General features: G+C 43.6%; 1 protein-coding gene across 1 annotated transcript in view; it reads left to right on the top strand.

Moving 5' to 3' along the window:
- PAH (phenylalanine hydroxylase) overlaps positions 1-14341 on the top strand; it is a 38937-nt gene that overhangs the window by 20475 nt on the left and 4121 nt on the right. Inside the window, exons 4-10 of the mRNA XM_069859473.1 lie at positions 4062-4150; positions 6328-6395; positions 9201-9397; positions 9760-9895; positions 11168-11237; positions 12959-13015; positions 13985-14080. Of these exons, the coding sequence (XP_069715574.1) occupies positions 4062-4150; positions 6328-6395; positions 9201-9397; positions 9760-9895; positions 11168-11237; positions 12959-13015; positions 13985-14080 (713 nt within the window). The remainder of the gene's footprint in view (positions 1-4061; positions 4151-6327; positions 6396-9200; positions 9398-9759; positions 9896-11167; positions 11238-12958; positions 13016-13984; positions 14081-14341) is intronic.

Below are 14341 nucleotides of genomic sequence, written 5' to 3'. Positions count from 1 at the left end.
TAAACATCTTCAGGATTTTCCTTTCACAGCCTACCCCTTTCATCCAGCTCTGTGAGGTCAGAGATGTTCTCTCTTAGCTACCAGTGGTGTCTGAGGGGACCTAAGAGGAGGGCAGAGATCTGCTGAAGGTAGGTCAGGTATCAGCCTAGAAGATAAGGTGCTGCTCTTGTGCAGGGCTAAAAAAGCATCTCCATGCCCAGGACTGACAGGCTGGGATTCAGTTTGTCCCAGAGCTTATACTGAGCTCTGCACCAAGTACTTTGGAAATCTTGAAAATAAAGCATATTTAATGACAGTAAGCCACTACCATATATCCATTTTATCTCTCTTTGAAGTTGCTATGATTCAAACCCTACCCAGCTAGACCTTTCTGATTCAGGGCAGCAAAACATTAGACATCACTGATTAAATACACGGCGGACTTCAGCACTCATGAATTTGTCTGTGCAGCCCAGACCCTTCAGGTCACAGTATGTCCCTGAGGATAGTGATTATTCACTGTAACACGGACAAATCCTTTGCTGCGGGGCTGCCAGACACCTTTTTTTTTGTTTTCCCCGGTGCCTAATCAAAAAACATTTACAAGTGCACCTCAGCCCAGTCTGATAGTGAGGAGTCTGAAGCACAAAACGGTGAAGTAATTCCCCCACCATCACACAAAGTTCAATGTCAGAGCTAGGAGATAAACCCAGTAACTGCCCATTTGGAAAACAGAGGCAGGATGGATGGGTGTGCTCACCCTTCACAGGGTGAGAGTGGTGACTCCTCTCCAGGACTCAAATGCACCTTTTTCTACTCATCTTTTAAGGGGCTGGAGGTGTAGGAAGGTTGCTTACTGTTGTTAGGAACGGTAAGGTGAGAGAGTGTTTTGGAGAAACTAGAGAGCTAGTGATACACCCAGCAAGTAATCATTTTGGGAAGGTCTTCGGGGGACTGATGCCGCCATCTAGTGACTTGTTCGGATCTGGTTTTTAGGGCAAAGCATCTAGTGACTTATTCGGGTCTGCGTTTTAGGGCAAAGCAAAAGCGTGTGCAGGTCATAGAATCATAGAATCACCAGGTTGGAAGAGACCCAACAGATCATCGAGTCCAACCATTCCCATCAATCTCTAAACCATGCCCCTCAGTACCTCATCCACCCGCACCTTAAACACCTCCAGGGAAGGTGAGTCAACCCCCTCCCTGGGCAGCCTGTTCCAGTGCCCAATGACCCTTTCAGTGAAGAATTTTTTCCTTATGTCGAGCCTGAACCTCCCCTAAGGTTGGAAAGGTCCAGAGCAAAACCAACTTCTGCCGGGCAGGAGAAAGGAGAGGCACAGCCCGTAGCACTGTCCGGGACATCTCCTGGCTGGCAGCCACCTGCTCTCCCTGGTCGGCCTCAAACAAATCTGAGGGCTCCCAGTGGGAGTGTTGGATGGAGTCAGGTCAGCGGTGGAACAGTAGGTCACGGAGAGTGAGCGTTCTGCTTGGGGCCGAGCTGCAGCTGCCAGAAGCGTGCTCTGCTGTTGTTCCGCCCCTCTGTGCAGGTGCCTCTCAGAAAAACAGCACCACAAGTGCCCTCTGTGCTGTCAGGCTCGGCAGAAAGCAAGGCTGAATAGTCTTGGAGACGGAGTGATCCTCTTATCCTGTAGGTGGTCCAATAGGTCTGGGATGAGCCCCACCAGTAAGGCTTTGCAGGGAGCTCATGCAGCAGCTGCTGGCTGGGGATCAGGTTCACTTGGAACAAAACCCAAAAATCAAGTGGGGAGGTATGACTGAGCAGCAGCGCTTCTAGTTAATCAGTCACACAGGGGAAGATGTTTTCCAAGCAATTGATCTCCATTCCTGCAAGAAAGTCACTAAATGAACTGCAAACATTTCATTGGCTTGGACCAGGAGACCTTTGGATGATATCAGCCTTGAAGTCCATGTTGCTGACTTGTACCCAGTGTTGGGAGCATACGGGGCATGATTGCATGGCCTGAGCATGGGGTGCATCCTCTTAGATGGAGGTCTTGTGCCCTTTCCTTAGAAAAAAGTATGGTAGAGCTGGAAGACTTGCAGAGAAGTGAGGACAGTGGTCCAAGATAGCCCACAATTTCTGAGCCTGAAATATACAGTTAGAGTCTCAGCCAGGAAGATGTATGGTAGATGCAGGACCTGACAGGGAGCTATAAAATCCTGGGTGGCCTGGAGAAGGTGGATAGCAATAAATGGTGTTTGTATGCAGGAACTAATTAAATAATTAAATCATCTAGTTTAAAACAAAAGGGAGTAATTTTTCTTATCACATGCAAAGAAATTACAGAGCCCAGGGCTGCAGAGTTTCCTGGAGACAGATGTGTACAAAAGATCAATTAGTTGCATTTGTGAGAAGATTATCACAGGCTGCTAAATTCAGGCATGGATGTAGCCTTTGTCTTGGGAAGAGGGAAAAGGGAAGGGAAGGGAAGGGAAGGGAAGGGAAGGGAAGGGAAGGGAAGGGAAGGGAAGGGAAGGGAAGGGAAGGGAAGGGAAGGGAAGGGAAGGGAAGGGAAGGGAAGGGAAGGGAAGGGAAGGGAAGGGAAGGGAAGGGAAGGGAAGGGAAGGGAAGGGAAGGGAAGGGAAGGGAAGGGAAGGGAAGGGAAGGGAAGGGAAGGGAAGGGAAGGGAAGGGAAGGGAAGGGAAGGGAAGGGAAGGGAAGGGAAGGGAAGGGAAGGGAAGGGAAGGGAAGGGAAGGGAAGGGAAGGGAAGGGAAGGGAAGGGAAGGGAAGGGAAGGGAAGGGAAGGGAAGGGAAGGGAAGGGAAGGGAAGGGAAGGGAAGGGAAGGGAAGGGAAGGGAAGGGAAGGGAGGCAGCTGTGGTCAAAGGGCCAAAAATGTAAAAATGGGACAGTAGAAGGGAAACCAAATAAGGCTGAAGTCAGCAAAATTGGCAGGTCACAGGATGTGCCCAGTTGCAGGTGATACCTCGTGATGGTAGATACTGTTCCACTTCCCAAAGTGATGACTGGGCAAGAGAGGAGAATGGGCCCACAGTCTCTGTCAACTCCATTCAACTTCCCTGTCTCAGCATTGTAGAGGACTGGGGTGGCCAGGTCTAAAGGTGACTGACAAAGGGATTTCTTTGCTTGGTATGCAACTGGATCCTTCTGGAAGAGATGGAAGAGGGGAGTGCAGCCTGGTACAATCACTGCGCTTGTGTGTCAGGCCTCTTACAGTTAAGGGAACATATGTTAGGGGACTGTCTGGGTCACTGGGTCAATACACCCAGGTCTGACTTGGTATGACTAATACATGTACTTCACGAGTTGCAAAGAGCCTCTGCTGGCAGTGCAATTGTCATGAAGACACTTCTGTTCTGCTTTTCCTTATCTGAACACATCACAATCGGTAAGCCTTGTGATTCTTCCTTGCCCTCTACCTTATATCCTTCTGCAAAGGGAGGGCCACATGGACATTACATGCTGAGCAGTCAGTGTGGTCCCATTTCATATCCTGGCTGCATCATAGGCAGTGTGTATAGTATGTGAGTTACCAGGCAACAGAGAACCAGGTCCAGAATGTTAAATGAATTAATGCACTATTGTAAGATGACTGCAGTAATGCAATCCCAGTCTGAGGTATTAGGGTGCCATTAATCCTAGCTTAAGTGAGGCCACCAAGTAGGTCTTAGAATGAGATTTTCAGAGGGTCAAATAATCCTGTACCTGTCTTGTGGGATTTCTTGCTCTTCCTTTGAAGTGGCTGATTCTAGCTACTGTGAGAGGAAGGCTACTCTGAAAATATTCCTACATTTTGATAAGCCAAGAAATCAGAATAATAAACAGAAAATCATAAATTTTACAAGCCAGCTCTGCACCAAGAGCTACATATTTCTGATCCTCTATATTCTTCCAGCAGGTCTGGCCAGCCACAAATTCAAGACAACTTGCAGGTTTTAGTCTTGCCTCTTACTATAGGGAAAGGGCATTACTGCCCAAAGAATGTATCCCCTTGCATATGTTTCATTATATTTATGATGAAAAGTTGAGAGGAATATAAGAAGGCCCCAAACCAAGTAACAAAGAAGCATACCAGTCTCTGTTTCTTTTCTGTTTTGCAGTGCCTTGGTTCCCAAGAAGTATCCAGGAGCTGGACAGGTTTGCCAATCAGATCCTAAGCTATGGAGCAGAATTGGATGCTGATCACCCTGTAAGAAACAGAGCTTTATTTTTTTAACATGTTTCTAGTTACTTGGGCAGATCTTTCTCTCATTTACATTTTCTCTGCTTTAAGACAGTTCTAGTAGACTATGTCTCATATGTTTTAGGATGAGAAGAGTGCCACATTTTTAGGGTTAAAGTTAGACCAATCACTGATTATGAAGTAAATTAGCCAAAGGTCAAGTTAATTTGAGCAAATACCAGAAGACCTTAGAAGTCATAGCTGTCGTCAGAGCATAGGGCCACCACAAGAACAGCTCTAGTTTTCCCAGGCTACTCTGATGTGGTGACTTCAGACTCATTTTGTGAACCACTAGCAACAAAAACTTCAGAAGCAGTGTATCATAGCACTGAGATAGGAAGACTGTTTTTTCATTCTTGATTACATACACACAATTGAGCTTAGTGCCTTGTTATGTGGTTGGTAAATATGGTGAGACACAATAAAAGAATAAGCCCTTATTCAAAATAGTTGGGGTTTTTTTAAGTGGTAGTGTCAGAACGTGTTGTTCATTGGCTTAGGTGATAAAAAAAAATAATCAGTGGTTTTTCAGTTCTTCCAGATACAAGAATACTTTCTGCCTCTATTCCCCCTTGAAGCAAACAACAACTTATTTTCATTTGTCAGAACACACTGAGTTCCATGCAGTGGCCCAGAAATTGCTGCTATTAGTTTAATTGAGATAGGGTGATTACAAATAAATTACATGCAGTGTAACAAAAATTGCTGCTATCAGTTTAATTGAGATGGGGTGATTAGTCATTCACTACCTAGTGCTTAATTCAAGATGTGTTATGTATCATGTACAGTGATTCATGTTGTTCAGTGTGGTTATATGGAAGACAGAATGAAAGGAGATACAATGAGTCAATGGCCCCCTTGTGTGTCATGCAGGAATAGACCAAGATTATTTCTGAAAAAGAAACTAGGGGAAAAAATAGGTATTAAAAGATATAAAGCATCTCTGCGCCAGTTCCTAGAATCAGTTAGTGAACAATTCATGTCTTAAAATGGAAACCAAGCTGCCAGGGCAGATAAGTGTAACAGTATATAGAGTGCAGAAAAAGAGAAATTAATTGAGCCTGTATTTTTCGTAGTTAAGTGATATGGGATTTAATCACAAATATCTCTACGCCAGGTGAATCTTGGACAGCACAATTTCAGCCATTGACTGTCTCTTTTTGACTCATATTCTCAGATCTCTGCTGTACTTCAGCTGCCTCCAGTACCTGGTTGTGTTTTGTGGTTCCTCAGTGGAGCTGTGTCATGCATCACTAAGAGGTGCACTCATGAACTGCCATAGTGCCTGATGAGTTGTTACTATTTGCCCTGCAGAAGTGTGTCCTAACTTAGAAGGACATTTCTCCACTTTAGGTGGTGAAGACACTCCTAGCCCTGAGGAACTTATAGTCTAAATAGCAGGCACACTGGGAAAGGAGAATGGTTATCCTAGATGAAGATTTAGAGATTGTATTCCTTATCCATGGTTTTATTGGTAATTAGCTGCAAAGGTCAAGCTCGCAACCACAAAGCCTAACAGACATTCTCTGTAGTAATTAAATCCCTTCAGATGGTTGAATTTGTAGTTCAGATAGGGCTTCTTGGCCTGCTATGTGCCTACTGTTCTTCTAACAGCTTTAAAATGGAAACTTTTAAGCAGGATTTGTGCTGAAAATCTGCCTAAAAAGTCTGACTGAGTTGATGAGTGCATTTCTAGTGTGATTAACTCTGATCTCTAGATCAGCCCAACTATGCCAGGAACAGCAGGATGCTTCATGAGAAACCAAAACGACATGGTTATCTGAGTGCTGTTAGTTCAGTCTATTGCTTTTGCAGGAGCACTTTGTGGGTGCTGTATAGGAGCCCATTTACTTCTTTTTTTTTTTTTTGTAGCAAGTGGTAATGAGGAAATGAAAGGACTTGGGGTGTGAGAGGGACTGGAAAGTTGTGGCTGAATGTTTGTCCTGGTGGCCCCACAGATGGGGAAGAAGCAGTGCCATGTGCAAGCAGGGCACAGGGGAGCCAGGTAGGATGGAGGTGGTTTCCCCCTGCAACACTCCTGCACTTTTTGGACTGTACCAGCCATGGCTGAGGGTGCTCAGTGAGAGGAAGGCTGTTCACCATCTGCACTTATACAGGGACTGACTGTTACTGTTTCTTTTTAGGGTTTCAAAGATCCTGTGTACCGTGCTCGAAGGAAGGAGTTTGCAGATATTGCCTACAACTACAGACAGTGAGTGCTCAGTGCATGAGCTGAAAGCAAATTCACATATCCTGGTCTCTCCTTGGGCTTTCATCGTGCTGGCAATCCCTGTTTTTCCACAAGTGTCCTCCTGCATTTGGCTTTTCTCTGCCATGTGTCTAAATCCTCCTGTTCATGCGTTCATCCCCAAATCACAATAAAACAAAAGTAAATTGTTCCAGGCACGCGTTCAGAAGAGAACTTAGCCTCCCTTCTTTCCCCACTTTCCACCCCTCTTCCCTGGCTTTGTTGTCTAATTGAGCAACAGACTTCGTTGCTACTACAAAGACCTGAGCATTGCATAAAGCCACTTCTCATAGTCTCGCCATTAAACCAGGGCTGGGGGAGAAGTGCCTATAATTTACATTAAAGCAGGAGCTGCATACTCTGTTAAAATAATGAATAACTTATGGTTCTGATGCTAATCCAGTGCCTGATACTCTACTTTTATCATGTCTGCCCCAGCTGCAATCAGCAATTTGGGCTCTCATTTCCTAGAGAAAAATAAATGGAGATGATAAATTCAGTTAGAACAGGCTTGATTGATTGCTTTCAGTGATCAAATCTGGAGGAGATAAAATTCTGCTCCCAGAGCCACTCACGCATTTGCATCAGTACTAGTGGGCCTGATTGCTGACACTGGCAAAAATTGTGATTTCAAAGGATGAAGTAACATGTGTTGTACATTTAGGGCTCCACTTCACACAAGAATGCAATGAAAAGGTAGTCCCTGAGCCAAGGAGCTAAGAATCTAATCACAAAATTAGAAACAAAATTTGACTGATTGATTGATAGAAAACAAAAAAAGTCAGGACCCCAGTTTATAGCTGGAAAGTTAGGTAAGATTTAGTGGCCAGATGTGGATGGATCTAATGCCCATTTCTAGGTAGCCCACAGAAGATTTACTTTTCCTGCATAATGGGTAGCAAATTCTGTTCCCTAGTTTGCAATTTTTCATCAATTCCTATGTAGAAATAAAACAAAAACCATGATAAGCACTCCCACCCTCTAAGATTCAAACTGAAACCATTTTAGGAAGTTTAAATCATTGTATTCCAAGATGTAACTAATTCATATCTAATCTTTTATCCAGATTCTCAGACACATTGGAAATACAGGTATAAAGACCTGGACCTATGTCCCCAAAGCACCTTTATGTGAAGTTCTTGGACTTCCCAATATGGTCTTTCTGTAACAGAGAAATAAGCTCAGTATGAGTGTGAAAGACCAGTTGTGGTCTTCTGGGGCTTGTGGAAAGAAGGCATGCTGCTTTTGTGACTTTCAGCATTGATTTGAGAAGGCCCAGATGGACCTGCGGCGTCCTTACCTTGGATGCTGCATCTGGCAGACATGTCTTTCAGAGTCTACAGTGAGGAGAAGAGGTCAAAGGGGTGTCTCCAGCTAGGGGGGCAGAGATGCGGAGAACTAGGCTGGAGGAAAGGGACAACCAAAGTTATCAGGCTTCATGGAAAGTATGTAAAAACAAAAATATGCTTAGCTCATAAAGTCAGCTACAAAGGTAAAGTGATCTGTGGTTGCTTGTCTCGTACTTTTCTTACTGCCATCAATTTCAAGCTCTTCCACATCCCCTGTTTTGCGCCTACTTTGTCCTTTTTCCTCCTATTGTTTTTCTCTCTCCTCTGCCTTTGCTCTTTTGCCCTCTTTCCCCATGCCTATACCAGTTATTTTTGTTGAATGTTTAATTTCCCCAAGTCCTCCTTTATTTGCATTTTGCTTGCCTCTTCCCTCTGCCTTCCTTTGCTTCTGGCCCTGTTGATCCTTGCTTTTTGTTTAATTGAAATGGGAAGATTTTTAAGCCATAGCTTCCCCTTGTAGCTCTAGAAGGTGGCTGAGGATTACTTAGGAATGCTATAGGAACAGGAATCCCCCAGCAATCCTCATAATTCAACGTGATTTTTAAAGCTCCACAGATCAAGGAGGTCTAACACAGAGAGAAAGAAAATGATGGTGCTCCAGTGGGGCTGCCCTAAGGCTCAAGTTAAAAATGAGGGGGTAGGTGATGGTGGGGTGTCATCAGGAGTTTAACAATGGGTCTCTGGGGCTTGGAAAGCTTCAGCATTATTCCAGCAGTGATGTTAACCCTATTAAGTTACTTAAAGCCCTTTGATTTTTCAAAGCTGCTGGATTCACCTATGGCCCTATCCATTATTGCTAAGGAATTGACTATTCACAGGAGGCCAAACTACATTGGTTATGATTGTCTAATTCCTGCTAGTCTCAAGATAAGCTAAGCACAGGCAGGCCTTAGGGTGGGATTTGATTCAAAATCACTTATTTCAATTATTAAAGGTCAAATTGACTGGAGTCTGCATCCATTACAGCATAAAGCACAGATCAGAATTTCTCTGCCCTTCCGAGAAACAGAGTTTTCTAGAACTGATGATTTCCCTGTTGTAAACAAAACAATTAATGTAATGTGTATTAGAGAAAGAAATACAACAGCTGTTCCATATCTAGAAGTGCAAATAAATTGAAAACAACCTCCAGCAAATATTTTCAGATTAACATATTTATAAGAGAAATAATCACTGGGGTTTTTTTTTACCTCAATAATGCAAGGAGTTTTCTAAACGCCAGTGTCTCAGCTGAGGTCAGTGGGGTCCTTCTGAGTCCATGCATTGGGCAACTGAGGCTCTTTTTGCACCTGTGAGTCAGACCAAAGACTTCTGCCTTCCTGCACCAACAGCCCCTGACCAGCCCACGTAAATCTCCTGAGTATGATGCACAGAACATTTTCTCTGTCATTCCTATAGACGATATCTATTTTCTTTCCAGTGGCCAACCTATTCCTCGAGTTACCTACACAGAAGAAGAAAAGAAAACATGGGGCACTGTTTTCAGGGAGCTGAAGAGTCTCTATCCAACTCATGCTTGTTACGAACACAACCACGTGTTCCCATTGCTGGAGAAGTACTGTGGCTATCGAGAGGACAACATTCCCCAGCTTGAAGATATTTCAAAATTCTTGCAGAGTAAGTTTGAAGCACATAGAAAAACAGATTCAAATCAAAGACCTCAGATGTCAGTGGGGGTGATGCTTCCAGAGATGGAAAAGCAGTTTTATCAGAGGTTCCCTGTGGCACTTCGGCACATCACCTAGCCTGTGTCTCAGGTCCCTCTCTAAAACTTCCAGGGGTACAGTGGTGTAGATGCTCAGGCACTATGATGGTTGTATGCATAGGTAGAAAATTCCCTGCTTTTTCACAACTCAACTCCGTTTAACATAGGAAGAGCAAATCCCACAATGAACAAACTTCTTCCACTGTGGGGAGGCCAGATAAGGTTAAATCGAGCCTACTAGCTGTTTCTAAGTTGCCATTTTTTTTCCTTTCAGCCTGCACTGGATTTCGCCTACGTCCTGTTGCAGGGCTGCTCTCCTCTCGGGATTTCTTGGCTGGGCTGGCGTTCCGAGTATTTCACTCTACACAGTATATTCGCCATGCGTCCAAACCCATGTACACACCAGAGCCGTAAGTATTTTGGCACAGAAAGTGTGTAGAATTGCAGCAGACTAGTAGTAGGGCCAGGCCAACTGAAAATAACCATATGGGACTCTGGAGCACTCCTGGGAGGAGAGCTAATGGAGAGCAGCCAAGTGACTGCTCTCTTCCGTAAACATTTTCAGAAGATTTCTAGTCTTTTTAATAAGCGGCATGCTATTCTGCAAGTTCTTATGGGACTGTTCAGACAGCTTTGCTACTGAAGGCATGTTTTCGTGGTGGCTGGGAGGCAAGAGAGCACTGTAAAAAGGCATTTAGCTGAGCTATTAGCACCCAAACAGTGGTGTGAAATCTAGTGTGGGAATGACCCAACTTGTTGCAAGCAAGTTTCTGGCAGCAAGATAGAGGAAGCCCAGATCATTGTTCCCTTCTCTTTTTCAGTTTTATATCGTAGTGATTCCCTCTGTCCCCGTCCATTGTCCTTTTCCACTTGCCATTTTCAAAACAGTTTTATCCCTCTGTTTCATGTTGTTGCAGTCCTTCCTGCCCTCCCTCACTGTTTCTTTGCTTCCTGCTCCTTCCTGTAACCTCTTTTCCCCCTCCATTTTTCTATCCCCCATTCTTCTGATTTTTCCTCTCTGTTTCTTGTAATCCCATTGTCATCATGCACAAAGCCAGGTTGAAACGTTTTCCACAAACTTGCCCTCTTGAAAGCATCTTATCCCTCTTCCCTTTCCATCTCACCAAATCACTTCTCTGTCTTAGAAAAATCCAGTAGTCCCCAGATAAGTTCTTCCCCAAACATGACTGTCCAGCTGCAAGCTTCAATTTGTGATGAAAGTATTCCAGCTGAGGAAGGGTTGGCTTATACCTTTCAGTGGGCCTGAATAGGGACCAGAGTTGAGCTCTTGAGGTACATATTGACACTATGGGGAATTGTCTTAATAGCCTGAGCTTCATCCAAAGAGGTTTCTTGTTCTTTGGTCTGGTGATTTCTTTATGGGCTTTCGTGAGCTGAGTGGGCAGTTGAATGAATGGTTTTCTTCCATACGGAAAACCAAATAACGTCTCATCTGTTCTCTGAGGGATGTATGATGATAAAAGCACTGAAAACCCTGGAGTGTGCAAGTCTTCCTGTCACAAGATTTCTTTTAGACCAAAATGTTTTCCTGTGAGTCCTGAACATTATTTGCTGGTAGGAGCAAATGTGCTATGCTCCTGCCCCTATATGCTGACTGTAGGATTCAGCACTACTGAACTTTTCCTAAATTGAAGTTATTCAGATGTCATGTTTTCCTGCAGTGATATTTGCCATGAGCTGCTAGGACATGTGCCGCTTTTTGCTGATCCCAGTTTTGCTCAGTTTTCCCAGGTAAGTTACTTAGTGTTTATACTGTTTTCATGATTGAACAACCCAGAGACTAGGTAATTCAGAGGATGAACCAAGAGCTATGAAGGCTAGGGTGGATCCACCTTTAAGCACATCATTTTAGAGTGACTGAAGCTGATCTATTTATTGCTTGAAATCTTGACACAAATCACTTAGGTGAACTCATACACCCTAAATTTTTTTACAGGCAATCTCTTTGTGAAGCCATCATCTAAAATCCTTTTTGTAGATGTTGATCCTTCTGAGCAAAGTTAAATGGCTCATGAATCAGATGAATCATTGCCCTGTCCTGCAGTCCAAGTTTTAGGGAAAATTAAGTTTTTGGGGTTTGTGTTTTTTTTTTTGTTTTTTTTTTTTTTTAATTGAAGCCACAGATGAGGCTGTGTAAAGTGAGGAATTGTCCCAGCTGCAAGCATGGGATAAGGCTGGACAGGAGCTCTCTCTTTGGTGGTATTAATGTCTCCGGAAAAGAAGCCAAACCTTGGAGAAAGAGTAAACATTTGGCTTCATCTTACCAGAAAACGTGAAAAGACAGGAAGAGAGAAAGTCAGAAAAATAGAAGGACAGAGAGATACACAGAAAGAGAGAGAGGGAAGAGGAAGGGAAGGAAGGAGGAAGGGAAGGAAGGAGGAAGGGAGGAAGGGAGGAAGGGAGGAAGGGAGGAAGGGAGGGAGGGAGGGAGGGAGGGAGGGAGGAAGGAAGGAAGGAAGGAAGGAAGGGAGGAAGGGAGGAAGTGAGGAAGGGAGGAAGGGAGGGAGGGAGGGAGGGAGGGAGGAAGGAAGGAAGGAAGGAAGGAAGGAAGAAAGGAAGGAAGGAAGGAAGGAAGGAAGGAAGGAAGGAAGGAAGGAAGGAAGGAAGGAAGGAAGGAAGGAAGGAAGGAAGGAAGGAAGGAAGGAAGGAAGGAAGTAAAATGGACTTGGTGTAGCATCTTGCTCACAAGACAAATGTCACTTGATACAGTTATTAAGCACTGAGTATTGCTCTCAGGCTTTGCCCTTTCCCAGAACATGGGTTTCCTACAAGATAAGCCTTGCTGCACCTTGGCTTAATAGGATTTGACGTGTTGATGGCTGCTCCCATGCTCATGGTGTGTGTGAGGGGTCACCGTGATTTTTTCACTGTGCAGTCCTCGCTGGAGCAAACTAAGAAAGGTACTTGTTTATATACAGCCTTGTGTGGCTGTCTTCTGAATCCAGTTATCGCATGCTTCCCAGAAAAGTTTCCATTAGCTTCCAAGGTATGAATAAGCTCTTTCACATCATGCCCTGTCATTCAGAAAAAATAACTAATTCAAGGCTCTAGGAAAACTCCTGCAATCAGGACCCATCAAAACAAAAAGAAATATGTAAGGTGTGTGGGCGTGACTGATTTATCTCCTTTTGACAGTATAATTCTCTTGGGTGTGCATTACAGACTTCATCAAAAGCCTGTCAAAACAAGAGGAAAAATTAATTTGACCTCAATGGGCTTTGTACAAGGCACAAAGGATTATGTCTTGTGAATGACATTTGGACAGGACCCTTTGTTCATTTCTGGAGAGATTTCTAGTTTAAAATTGCTGTTGCATGATAAGAACATGTCCTGTAAACATTTGTGTGTGGTAGCAAGTGATGGTAACATTTAAAATGTGAGAAATTACATAAGATGAGACAGGAAGAATGTTTGCAATAAACATCTTGAAGAATAATGGTTTATTGTTACAGGAAATTGGACTGGCATCTTTGGGAGCTCCGGATGATTTCATCGAGAAACTCGCTACGGTAATTTAATAAATGAGGGCTTAGTTTTCCAAAGCACCCTGTGTTGTCTTAATTCTGTTGCCACTGAAGTCACTGATAGAACTCCCATAGAGTTGAATGGAAACAGAGTGAAGTCCATGATTGTAAAACCCCACCCTGAAACTGTTGCATTAAAGGAAAATAACTTTGGCACCCCTTATTCAAAGTGACAGTTGTGATTAAATACAGAGGCCCAGACAAGATTTCCTCTAGCACAAACATATTGGGCAAGAAGAGATTACATGTTACTACATCCCCACAGGAAATTTCAAGAGGCAGCTTCAGTAGCCGCTCTACATGTGAATGTCACTTCTATTCCACCCTGCCATGCAGTTAATATCCCCAGCAGTCAGTGTGGTTCACCTGAATCCTGTTTTGAGATTATTGAGACCCAAAGTTGCAAACTTTAAATAAAACGTCTATGGAGACTAGTGTCCCCAGTGCCAACCCACCTGGGCAATATGTTGTTTCTGATAGTTGAGATAGTTCTGAGCCAGAGCAGGTATCCCTTCAAAATGACAGATGAAGAAGTCAAGCTAGACCACACACCATCTTCCTTCAATATTGCACTAACAGTCCATTCCCTTTCTTGCTGCTGCAGCTAGACACCATCTGTATGAAACAGAAACTTCTATCAACTAAAGTTCAAACTTCAACTAGGTTGGCCAGCCAAAATGAAATTTTATTGCTACGGTTTTATTATCTCTGCTTTAGTGACAAATATAAGCATAGTAAAACACAACTGTGTTTGTCAGGGCACAATGAGTCTAGCACTGTGCCCCTTTCAGAGAATTTCCGTCTGTGGGACATTTATTGTATTTATACAGTTGATATTTGACACATGACAACATTTTAAACTGAAGTGTAAACTTCAAATATATTCAAATCAATAACATGCAACCGCTCTTTTTGATCTAGGAATCTCATGTTTCTTTCAAATTTCCTCGTTAGGTTTATTGGTTTACAGTGGAGTTTGGACTATGTAAGGAAGGCGATTCACTCAAGGCATATGGTGCAGGGCTGCTGTCTTCGTTTGGGGAGCTGCAGGTGTGTTCTACAAAACAGCATTTCAAAGATCTTCATTATTGCTCAAATTGCTCTTCTGAATATCTTCACATCCTTAATTTGCTTCGTACTTTGTGCATGGAAGTAGCATGAAATGTCGTGCTTCATTGGAGAGCTCTAATAAATTTGTTAGCATGTATATACACAGGGGAATCATACCTGTTTCTTTCCTAGTAAGTGACATTGTCATTGTATTCCACAGAAGCAACACTTTCCTGTCTGAAACTGGGGGGCATTCAATAG

This window comes from Phaenicophaeus curvirostris, chromosome 1 (assembly GCF_032191515.1).
Source record: "Phaenicophaeus curvirostris isolate KB17595 chromosome 1, BPBGC_Pcur_1.0, whole genome shotgun sequence".
In the NCBI taxonomy this organism is placed as follows: domain Eukaryota; kingdom Metazoa; phylum Chordata; class Aves; order Cuculiformes; family Cuculidae; genus Phaenicophaeus; species Phaenicophaeus curvirostris.
The sequence above is the reverse complement of the archived record's forward strand: the minus strand, read 5'-3'. Positions and strand labels throughout refer to the sequence as shown.